The sequence below is a fragment of the Aulonocara stuartgranti genome (assembly GCF_965226115.1).
Source record: "Aulonocara stuartgranti genome assembly, chromosome: 1".
NCBI classification, from domain to species: domain Eukaryota; kingdom Metazoa; phylum Chordata; class Actinopteri; order Cichliformes; family Cichlidae; genus Aulonocara; species Aulonocara stuartgranti.
In genome coordinates, this window is record NC_138939.1 from 8,626,421 (window position 1) to 8,638,832 (window position 12,412).

At 40.0% G+C, this 12,412-nt stretch overlaps 1 protein-coding gene across 1 annotated transcript in view; it reads right to left on the minus strand.

Annotated features, from left to right (window-relative positions):
• LOC309709398 (transcription initiation factor TFIID subunit 4) overlaps nucleotides 1-12,412 on the minus strand; it is a 105,989-nt gene that overhangs the window by 31,563 nt on the left and 62,014 nt on the right. The window contains exon 13 of the mRNA XM_082538005.1: nucleotides 126-248. Within this exon, the coding sequence (XP_082394131.1) occupies nucleotides 126-248 (123 nt within the window). The remainder of the gene's footprint in view (nucleotides 1-125; nucleotides 249-12,412) is intronic.

Below are 12,412 nucleotides of genomic sequence, written 5' to 3' on the forward strand. Positions count from 1 at the left end.
TAGAACATGATTGATTAAATTAGATTAAATCCAAAATTCTCGACTGTTAATTTCCCAAAGATCGATAGCAAGTCAGCATTACAAACTGGTGATGATAAAAAAAACATTGACAATATAGTTCTCACCTCTGTCCCTGATGGCGTGGCCCCCGGTGAATCCACTTTACGTTTTTTTCGGGGTCCAATGGCGGCTAGTGCTGTAAGGTTGGCATCCCGCTGCCTCATCTGGGCCAGTTCCTGTTGTTGCATCTAGTGAAAACATAAGAAACAATCAGACCTTACTATGAACATAAGATTCACATCTAGTATTTCCACATTTTCACATGTTGTTCAGTTCTTCTAAGTCTTATGCACATAATAAATTTGCATCATGGCAGTGCATCCAGACACATTAGCTTAATGCTCCTCCCAAATGTACTTACTGTTGTTGTACTTGTTGTTCTTTCATAATGCTGAGAGATCGTTTTTTTATACTTCTTATGATATTCAAGATTCCTTTTCTTGAATATCATAAGAAGTATAAAATAACAGATCTCTCATCAATATCACTGTATTGTTTTAAATGTCACTCTCAATGTTGACATATTCCTAATTTAACTGGGCTTCTTCATTGACAATAAATGTTGAACTCGATCTCGAACTCTGAAATTAAACTTTTTACTTGTGCATACTGATGGAGCAAAACTTCAAAATATCACCATCTCCCTGTGCCTGTTGCACTTACGCCTGTAGTGATGAAGTGCTTTGAGAGACTGGTCTGTCAGCACATCAGGGCCGGTCTGCCTCCCACTCTGGACCCCCACCAATTTGCCTACAGGACAAATCGTTCCACCGAGGATGCTATCACCATAGCGCTCCACACTGCGCTGAGTCACCTGGAGCACCGAGGAAGCTATGTGAGAATGCTCTTTCTGGACTTCAGCTCAGCATTCAATCATATCATCCCGGAGATCCTGGTCCAGAAACTGTCTCACCTGGGACTCTCCACCCCCATCTGCCTCTGGATCAAGGACTTCCTGACAAATAGACCACAGTCTGTCAGACTCGGCCCCCACCGGTCCAGCACCATCACACTCAGCACCGGGTCTCCACAAGGATGTGTTTTGAGTCCCCTCCTGTTTACGCTCTACACATCCGACTGCTCCCCTACCCATCTCTCAAACACCATCATAAAGTTCGCGGATGACACCACAGTGGTTGGACTCATCTCAAGGGGGGATGAGTCGGACTACAGAGATGAGGTCAACAGACTGACTGAGTGGTGTTCAGTTAACAACCTCCAACTGAACACCACGAAAACTAAAGAACTTATCTTGGACTTCAGGAAGGGCAGAGCAGACCCGGCCCCACTTTACATTCACGGGAGCTGTGTGGAGAGGGTACACTCCATGAGGTTTCTGGGCGTGCAGATATCTGATGACCTCTCCTGGACTGCAAATACTACAGCGGTGGTTAAAAAGGCCCAGCAGCGTCTCCACTTTCTGAGAGTGCTCAGGAGGAACAACCTGGAGGAGAGGCTGCTGGTGACATTTTACAGAGCCACCATAGAGAGCATCCTAACGTACGGCATAACAACATGGTATGCAGGGTGCTCAGCTGCAGACAGGAAAGTACTGCAGAGGGTCATCAACACAGCCCAGAAGATCACTGGCTGCTCTCTGCCCAGCCTGGAGGTCACTGCAAACTCTCGGTACCTCAGCAGAGCTGGCAATATCATCAAGGACCACTCTCACCCCAGCAACCAACTGTTTGAACTTATTACCGTCAGGCCGACGGTACAGGTCACATAAAACCAGGACAAACAGATTCAGGGATAGCTTCTTTCCCAGAGCTATCACCGTAGTAAATAAGCACAAAAACAATTGAACCTATTCCATACCGTCACTGTCATTATATTATGCTGCTATTCATACTGTCATTATATTAATGCTGCTATCCTGTATATATTGTACATACTATTGTTTGAGTACTTACGATTGTTTTTTTTGTACTTTTTATATTTTACATTTATATTTATTATTGAAACTTGCACCAAGGGAGTGGCACTCCAATTTCGTTGTACTCTGTACAATGACAATAAAGGCTATTCTATTCTATTCTATTCTATTCTATGATGAACCCAAAACCAAATAAAGGGGCACCATAGCAGTTACATATAGCCAGCCAGTAATACTAACCCCCAAACTGCAATTTGCAATCAGAGGCTCAAAAAAACAACAACAACTGTCAGGCATATAAGATTAAGATCAAATGTAAGAATAAGAATTAAAGGGGACTGCAAAAAAACAAAACAAAAACAAGATTTCTTGAACTGTATAAGTAGAATTTCCTGAGCAAAACAAAATGGTAGACTGTTCTCAGCCATTAACCGAGCTCCTCTCAAAGACTATGTGTGTGTAGTCACATGGTTCTGAGGATGTGTGGGGGTTGCGGGGAGGCACTGCCCAAGGTAATGTCATGCCTACCCTCAGGGTTGAGGGGGAATCCAGCATTGCTGGGAGCTGCCCTTTATATTGGGTGGAGGTGTGAGGGCCTGGGGCCACGGTACAGAGGGTGTCAGCACTCCCTTCAACATTCAAACAAAGTATACAGACACACAACACACACACACACATGCCTATCAATCTTGGCCACAGCACAGGGAATGCCTACCCACCAGCTTGCCTGCGTGTCTGCCCGCTGGGGGAGTGAGGCCTGGGTTGAAGCGTACAGGGACAATCAATGTGCGCCTTGATGTCTTTCATGTTCTTTTATGTTATCTCTCAGCATGTGTTCGCTGGGCACTGGTGTTTGCGTGAGGCATGTATGTTGTCTGATCAGGGGAAAATTTCATGTTACTTTCAGATGGCGCTCTGTAAAAGGTTGCTTTGGTGTACAAAGTCTGATCTTAAATGTGCATGCAGTTGCTTCTGATTTTTTCCTAAAATCCCGCTGGCAAGGCATGCCCTTTAGGGTGTTGCCACTTCACATTTAGCACGGCGGAATGTTGAAAGATTCAAACACGCTGACAACACAAAGTAGGGGGAATAATAGCAGCAGTACCAACCAGCTCAATGAATAAACTACATTTATTTATTCCTTTTACATTGGATAGTGGTCAAAATAAAGATTTTGACTAATAGTAACAATTTGGACAAATGTTGAGTCAGGCTCTTAAAGTCACGCAAATGTATACAGGCATTAGAATAGAGTCACACACTAGGGATTGTGGCTGGATATGGCAAACAGAGTGGATATGATTTTTGCCCCTGTCTACATGGAAAAGGCTGCATTAATATTATCACTGTTATCCTTATTAGGCTTTGCCACAAACAACAGACAAACCTCTTCAGGCCTGACCTTAAAGAATCCCACTGAAAAGTGAGCCGTGACAGAGCATAGAGAGTGAGAGAGCGAGAGACAGAAAGAGAGTGAGTGAGGTCCGCTATCTCACTGATGGCACCAGGATGCCGGCAACTCTGGCTGGCAGTTGGCACCAGGCATGGGCTCCCAGCGCCCACAGCAACTGCCTGCATTTTCAGATTTATGACTGTATGATGAATGTAGACTTCATTTTACCATCTGCAACCCTCCAGTCTGCGTTTCCCGTCAGTAAAGTGGCCGCCGTGACAGTGGGAGACTTATTTCTGATTTCAATCTGGTGCCATTATGCAGAGTCTACCTTCCTTTGTTGACTGCCAGTGGATACAAGCCAGAGTTGAGTAGGGCTGGGGCAGACTTGCTTTGCCTTACAACTTTCTCTGGCTACCCTTAAATGTTTACATATGTATGCTCATATGGTCACACAGAGGTGTACAAATGCTATGAACTCCCCTTTTGTAAACCTTTCTTGATTGTCTGTTGTATGTTATATGTAGCACCATGGCCTGCAAGGAACATTGTCCTGTTTCACTGTGTACTGTACCACTGCACGTTTGGAATGACAGTAAAACCGCTTGACTTAAAATGGTAGCAGCAAAAATATTTACCTTTTCCAAGATCCAGTAATAAGGTTCTGACACCATACTGTTAAATACACCGTCAGTCTCTTCTAGTATGTTTTTACAAACAGAGCTATTCATCTTTCCTAATGATGTTCCTGAAAAAGATTTTACAGACTGACAATGCTGATGATTTATTTTTTATTTTTTTGCAGGAGGACATCTTTTCACATTCTTTAATCTTGTAGAAATACAAAAAAAGCAGAACCATGACTTCTAAGTGCAATAATCGCTCTGAACCTTCTGGAGTACGCTGTCAGCACTGTTAAGCGATAGGTACAATCATTGCCAAAAACTGCAAAGGTCACCATTGGAATTCTTCCCGGACTGGGAAAATAACCAGCTGACAAGATGCATACATTTGCCAAGTCCGATCAATGGTACCACATAAATATCTGCTGTTCTGAAGTCACTTAAATACCAGTGCTTCCAGTCTGCCGGTATGCCCTTTGTAGGCAAGGAAATGGGACTTGTAAAGTCAAATTATTAGCAAAGGTCAGGAGATGTAGAACATTTCTGAGATAACCCAGAAAATCAATCTACAGCTTTGCTATGAGATTTAAGTTTATATACGCGCAGGTGGCAATTATAAAGTAAGGTAAAACAGTTAATGAGAATATTACAATTGTTCTAATTAAACTGTTCCTTTGCTTTTGTAAATGTAAATTATGACTACTGGATTTAAATAGCTTTTTAAAATGATTTATTATAACATTGTACTGCAGATTAAGTTCCCAGGATAAGAAGAAACCTGTTGTATAAGCATGTTTAAAATTTATGAAGTTCACGTATTTTATTACTCATATTTTTAATAGCAAAAAATAGGAAAATCCTCTTGATTTGATCTGTGATCAACTGTACTGTTTTTTGTTCTTTTCAGTCACCTGCTTCCCAACATCATGAATTATTTACAAGTTAACTCGAGCTCTGCGCCCTTAATAGATTCGTTAAAGTATCTGTCAAGACGTAAGTAAGAAATAACATGGGTTTTTCTTATCACAGAAGAAAGAGCAGTATGCCCCCTTATGATGCAAAAATGTCTAAAATACAGAAAGAACCTTAGAGCGGTCTGACACGCTTGGAGTGAAGAGGAGGATAAGCTGTAGGAGCCATGATGGCCAACCTGCCGTTTTCCATCTCTGCTGTTTTTAACAAAGTCTTTTCTCTCCTCTCCCCCTGCTCCTGGCCTGGGGGACTGCTTGCGGCCCTCCAGACGCTTACAGACAGATGTCCTTGCTAGAGCAGAACATGCTCTGCTTGACGTCACAAGCAGCTACAGGGCTATGAAGGAAGCTAAAGGGCTGTTCGCCCTGCAAAGCCCACAATATAGTGTATAAGGAAGATCATGGGTTTTTGGGTTTTCAGTTAGTGTCTGTCCTAACACCCCCTCCAAACACCCCTCAAAAGCTTTGATCCAATACAACAAAGCAGGCAGCTTTTTACTATATAGACAAAGCATATGTTGTATTTGGTGAATGTCTTTCTTGGACCCAAGGCCCCTGGTGCAAACATTTTTTAAACAGTGATGGGTACAAACTTCGCTGTTTTGCAGTTTCTACATTCATTCTTTATCTTCTAATAGTGTAGAAAAGTTTGAGAGACAAAAATGTACCAAAATACTACAACCACAGCATATTGTCTTTTGCTCTTTTAAACTACCCAGTCTCAATAAATTTAAAGTGTATCACTTTTTTCTTAAAATACAGCCAAATTGCCAGCATTAAAAATAAGTCATCTGATGCTGACTACATAAAAAGTGTTAAATTAATGATAACAGTAGTCAATGCCAGCAGTTTAAGAGAAAGGCAGGAAGGCTTTAACTGGCAGTGTGTCAACTCACTAATTGTAAAAAGATAAAAAGTCTGCGCACGGATTTACAGAAACAGTCTATGGTCTGCCTCTAATACACTTGTGGATATATTATACAGCTTCAAGTACATTACGTCCACAGGACCAGGATATAATCAAATGCATGCAAAATGTAGTTATAAAAAACTATATTTATTCTTTTTTAATGGAACCATAAGTAAACACAATAAGGTTTTAGTTTTTAGCTTCACTGGCAGTGTGGTTCCAGGGATTGCAGTGTCAGTCTTACACGACAATGTTAGATGAATTTCTAAAATTTGTAACATTCTGTTAGACTGTCATGTGACCTTGTGTAGATGACACTATTTTGTATTATTTATTAATGAAGTAATAATAAAATTAATATAAGGTTTAAAAAAAGTAATAACTTTTGATTGTTCATAAGAATGGTTTGGTATTTTGTAATATTTGCATGAAAGAAAAAAATCTCTGCTAAATCAATGCAGACATTATCACTGGGAAACTATTGCATGTCTATATGTAACTGTGCATAGCAGTGTAGGTCTGACAGACTGATGTTTATTTAGTATTTAATTATTAATAATTAATACAAAACAGAAAAAAGGATATGTGCACATTAAATATTTTTGATTATATTATATTCATTTCATATGAATGAATTAATCTGATGCAAAGGCAATGTCTTTTCTTTAGCATGAATTCGAATAATAGATTTTTTGTTTGTTTGGTTTCTTAATAAAGACTGCTTTTGAAATTCAGGTATTTGTAACATTGCGTGTTCATTTGTCTAAGTTTCCCACTAACATAAGAGTGTGTGTGTGTGTTGACATTTTATGTATGTTTTTTATGTATGTCTGTAATCCATGCAACTCATTCACCTGACACCCACATGGCCAACATTACGTGAACATCTGTGAGCCGCATCTTGAGGCCTTTCTTCATGTGAAGTGCCTGGCAGTTAGTTTGCTGCAGGCAGAGGGGCCATTTGCAGTAACCAATCAGGTTTCCCTTCTCCATCTGCACTCATACACTACAAAGAGACGAGTTGAGCCACGACCTGCTAATGTAGGCAAGTGTGGATAGAGACATGTTTGGCTTCATTAGACAAACTGAACTGCAAATAGGAGAACACCATAAAATATTTTGTATTATTATTATAGTGAATTTATATTTAAAGATTTATAATATTTATAACGCTTAAAGTTAAACTATGCGATATTCAGTGTGCATTACTAATATGTTCTGACACATTATATACGGCACTTAAAACTTTGGATTTGCAAAGATACTAGTCTTTCTGAATAGATAGGCAATAGATAATTTAGACAGATATAATAGATAATAAATCACCCAAAGTTAAAAATGTAATAACAAAGCGACATAAACTGTTTTGAAATTCAGTTTCATCATAAATTCTTTGCACATAAATTGTGATTGTGGTATTTTACCTATGGAGCAAAATGTGCAAGATCTAATAGTCTTAGCGCAGTGTGTTCCTTTTCCTCTGAAGTTGAGTATGTCTGAAGTCCTTCCAGGGCGAAGGACCAATTATTTAGAGCCCTCAGTTGTCCCTGGAGCTAAGGTCATTATGTGAGTGTCACTATCACAGCCCTGTGGTTCTTCTTCATATGCAACTTATTTGCAGGAATTAAAATGTATAAAGGGACACTGCATGAAATACATGAATAAATTGAATATGTCTTACAGACTTCGTGCCTTTACTTTGGAGTAAGTAATGCTTCTATAAATAATAACATTTGCACGACACATTTTGCCAAGGAACGGTGTTTAATGAAGGAGCCAGAAATCAGTGTTAAGCAGATTCTGACAGTGTTACACCGGAGCGACAGGGAAAGAGGAGTGATCATTAAAAATACTGCTTATCTAAGGGAAAATTTCCTACTTTAAATGTTCTCTCGCTTTGTCTCGTTCTATGCTGCTGTGCTTCGTCTAGCAATCTTCTCTCTCCCTGTCTTGCTCTCTTTTTTTAACATTTAGATTTGCCGCTCGTCACCTTCTATTGATCACGCCTCATTTGCATCCAGGAAAAGATGAGAACTCAGATATTCACACTCTGAGAGAGGACGATCTCAATGATTTATTCATTTCCAAATCAAAAAAAAGGAGTGAAAGGAAGGTAGATGAGAAGGGGAATCTTCATAGGCAGCAGGCGACTAGGAGGCTCTGAGGCTGGGCTCTTCTTCCCCACACCGCCCCTAGGCACATGGTGTGCAAGTCCTCCTAATTAACAAGGTGAATCATGCTGCCGCTCTCTAATTAGCCAACATGACAATCTAATGGAAACATGCAGGCCGAGCTGGCACACTTAGCATCACCTCTCAAAGACCCCCGCTACTGTCCTTCCCATAAGATTTCCACAAAAATGACTCTTTAGATTTTAAATGAGAAAAAAGAGAAAGGTGGGGCACAGCAGTTCAGGGAAGTGTATTTTTGGGAAAGGTCAGGAGGGAGAAGGTAGTTGATGTGGGCAAGCTATTTTTTCCCCTCTCCTATCCTCTGTGTGCGGTGTTTGTTGCCTAATTGAAACATGTCCTGCCTCCTGCTTCCCTCTCACTTATATCCCAGGCAAAGGAGGCTGGCACCTCGCCACCAGCATAGCTCAGCATAGCTCAGCATGCCCAATTCCCTTGTCGCTTGAGTCCCAAGGAGTGCTCCGGCGCACAAAGAGAAAAGTGAACCTACAGGCTTGTACAGCAACTAGACGAGTCGCTATCTCCCTCTGAGGCAAAAAAAAAATCTCCTTTTTTTGTTGTTTTCCTTCTCATTACAGCACTTTGTAATATTCGAAAACACACAGGAACACCAAAGGTACTTTTAAAGCCTGTTTCTATTTTTTTTTTTTCATGTAATATGTCTTGAGGTGAAGAAAAAAAACTGAAGTTGGAACTACAGACAACAAAGCAACAAATAAAAAATAAGGTTACAGTGTACTATTAAGTAGCCTGCATATCTGGAGGACCTACAAAACAGACCTTTCTTATGTGATAATTAAATTATCCATCTTAACCTGTTTCGTGATCTTTCAGAAAAATAATTGAAATCAAGTTGAAAACATATTAGATTAAAAGCACTCTTGTTAAATTTTTTTTTTTTTTAGAAAAATGATTTTTTTTAAAGAACCTAATATATAAAATATACTCAAGAAGCACACATGCATGTTCCTGTAACCATGATTGTGCAAGTTGACCACGATGGCTGCTGCTCAAGTGAAATGAATGTATTGTGTATCTGTAAGGCTAGAAGACAAGAATATAATAACTATGAATTGGGACACACATAACAGCAGGAATTCTCTTTGAAAGTCAGCATGGAGAGGGAGCAAATGTGGAGGAGGGTAGCAGGCTTTTGCCCTGGGGCCTACCTAATGGGGGACAGCGCTCCTTTGAGCAGAGCAGTTTGAGGAGGGCCAGAGGATGAGAGCCTATGAACTCGGAGATATAACTGGCCTAATAAAAAGCAAGGGGCTGTTACATCGTCTTCTGACAAAGTGTGAGGCTGCAGCTGATGGGGCTCATAGTGTGGGTGGATTCCAGTTTCGCCACGACCTGGTCACTTGTGGCGAAGGCAAGGCCAGTCAAACACATGTATATGTGTATTAAGGACTGGCTGAACAAACGGGTACGATCTAAATAACACAAAACATTAATGCAAACAGTTCTTGAGAATATAGGCAATATATGGGTAAAGTATATTCCTTTGAAAAAGGCTCTGCATATCTCACGTGAATAGTGGTCTAAGTGAATTCAGACTCTAACATATATGTTTGCACCTCAGGAAGGATATATACCTGCAGGCTTTTAATTGGAGCCATGCAAGGTTCAAAGTTGAGCAAGAGCAGAATTAATTTGGTAGAGGTTCAAGACATTTCAAGCAATGCTGCTGCGTCAAATGGGCAAAAAAAATCTCTCAATGCCTGAAGAAGAAAAAATATTTGAGGAAAATTATTCTAACAAAAACCTTTGAGATTCCCATTGGAGAGCTCTCGGTTTCACACAAGTCTTCTGGAATCACTCTAAGCTAGAAGTGGAGTGTTGCTGCAAGGGCATGGTAATGTGGAAGAATGGAAAAAGAATGAGAGGAGAGAAGAGGAGAGTAGAAGACCATGTACTCCCTTACGCTCCCTCCCACATCATCTAAAGGTCTGCCAGTGATTGGGCTGGCAGTGGGAGACAGACTGTGTTAACCATTTTTTAACCTTTATTTATCCAGGGAAGCTTGACTAAGCCCCCCGCTGCTTCTAAGAAACACCCTGTTACTAAATCTCACCACAGAGTTCTGCTGTGGAAACTAAAAGAATTTGAATCAAGTGCTGAAAATGTGCTGAATGTTCACTTTTAGTAGTTTCTTCTGTAGTTTTAGTGCTTTCTGCGGTGTTAATTTCCCTTTGTGCGTCTCTCGTCCTGCCTTGTATTTGCTTAAAACAGCAAGGATGATCATCTCACAAGGATCTCAATCCTCCTGCGCTTTTCGTTTTTTCCAACAGCACACAAGCTTCACGTCTGCAGTTGTCCAAGCATCTTAGCAAAAACACCTAAAATTAAGACCTCAGTGGCTTAAGTGTTAAACCATGAGCTCCCTCAACCTCCCAGCCAAACAGCTTTGACTAATGCCCCACTTATTTGTTTTTGTATTATTAACAACATCAACTGTCTAATAAAGGCATAAAATGCTGGGAAATCATTTTTAAGATGTATGTAGATCTCTTTTCAATTTAGAGAAGAATATAAGTCAATATCTAAGTCTTTTGTTTGTTTTTTTCTTTTTAGGAATTTTGAAACACTTGTTCGACTAAGGGTAAATCCAGATTCACTCTCTATGGGATATCACAGAACCTTGACACCTGTCTGAAAACATCCTCTATTCAGACCCTAAAGGACATGACTTGTGATGACAAATGTGAAGCACTTCCTGGAAAACATAGTTAAATTTGTTTTTATGCTATTCTATTATTCCTCCACAGGGTTGGACTTGCAAGCTACAAGTAGTGAGCCTGGCTGCCCTCAGAGCACAATTTTTTATTTCGTTTTTTTTTTTAAGTTCGCCATCATCATGTTTGAATAAGATCACAAAGCGGAAGCCGGAGAAGTCTTCCAATGCTGCTTATCTTTGCACACCAAGATTCAGGACAGGGTATGTCCAGTCTGGGGATAATGCACAATAGGAGAGCCAGCTGAGCATCAGACTGGTCCTCAGCTTCAGTATTTAATCCTGGAAAATGCATGTCATATTTCTCAAGATGTTGAGAAAAGTCTGAGTCCAACACTGAGGAGCTTTGGGATGAAGTCCTTGCTGGTAAGTGGGCTGACCACATGGAGTATATTGAGGGGTTATTTGACCCGGAGCCCTTTGAGAGTGCTAACCAGCCACAGTAGGAGATAGCCAGTTTATCAGAGGATGAAACCTGGTAGCAAAGCCCTGGCTCTCATCTCTTACTCTATATTGGGGAATGTGGATGACTTCGCGCTTACAGGAAGGGAGCCTCTTTAATAGCTTTCAAGTGTGTTGTGAACAATCAACTACTTGCTCCTTATGTAGCCATAATTCTTCTTTCTAAATAACATTTATTTTATAAAAGGCACTCATTGAAGCAGTGGTGTAAATGACAGAATTTTTCAGACTTTTTTCATTGCTTTTTGAAGACATTCTGTCAATTAAGTCTATTTCGCAAGTGGGTATTTCTGCCTATCATGTTGGGTCTGAAAGAATAAGGCTAGGTGGTTCTGCTCTTCTTAAATGGGTGTGCTGGCTGGTTAAATTGGAAATAAAGCTTTTTTAAGCTTTTTTTAAAGCTCATTTTAAAAACAGAAACATCGGTTTTGTGTTTTGCACACAAACTCGTCATTACAAACATATGTTTTTAACTCTCTATAATTGTTTTTGTTCAAGATAAGATTTTTATGGATATTTTTTGATATAAAACTCCACTGCTTCTCACTTCCACAAAGGTGGTGGGCAACCTCCATATTTTATTCTTGGATTGCCAAGATTACGTTATTTGCTGTTGGAGATTGTGGATTTTTATCCCCAGAAGTAAATCTCTATCTAAACAGCACTTTGGTGATGTGTTGTTTGAATTCTTGATTGTCAACATTTATTTCTTCATATTATAACTTCTTTTTTCTTTATTTATTTAAAAAATGTTAATAATGACTTGAATAAATATCAATTAACAAAAACTTAAGCATTCATAAATATAATAGCATAGTAAAGACTTTCTCAAAAGCTTACAGTCACAAAGGTCTTCCTTTACCTCACTCTCAGATAGCGCAATTTCGATCAAGGCTAATGCAGCGTCATAGATTCTGTTGAAAGGGATATAAACTTGCATCTTGCTGCAGTCTGTTGGTTATCATTGCAAACCTTATCTTTGGTTCCACCATGAGTATGTGACAGCTCACTAGGCGATATATCCTAACTGCACTACTGTCCTTGTAGCTCAGGTGAAGCACGAGGCTTCTCTGTGAGTCTTGAATCCATATCCAATATGTATTGTACTAGATTAACTAACTTAAAGAGAGGCACAAGGTACAGCAAATAATGGACCTGCTGTGGAACTGGGCTTGGTGAAGACAAACAACTGCA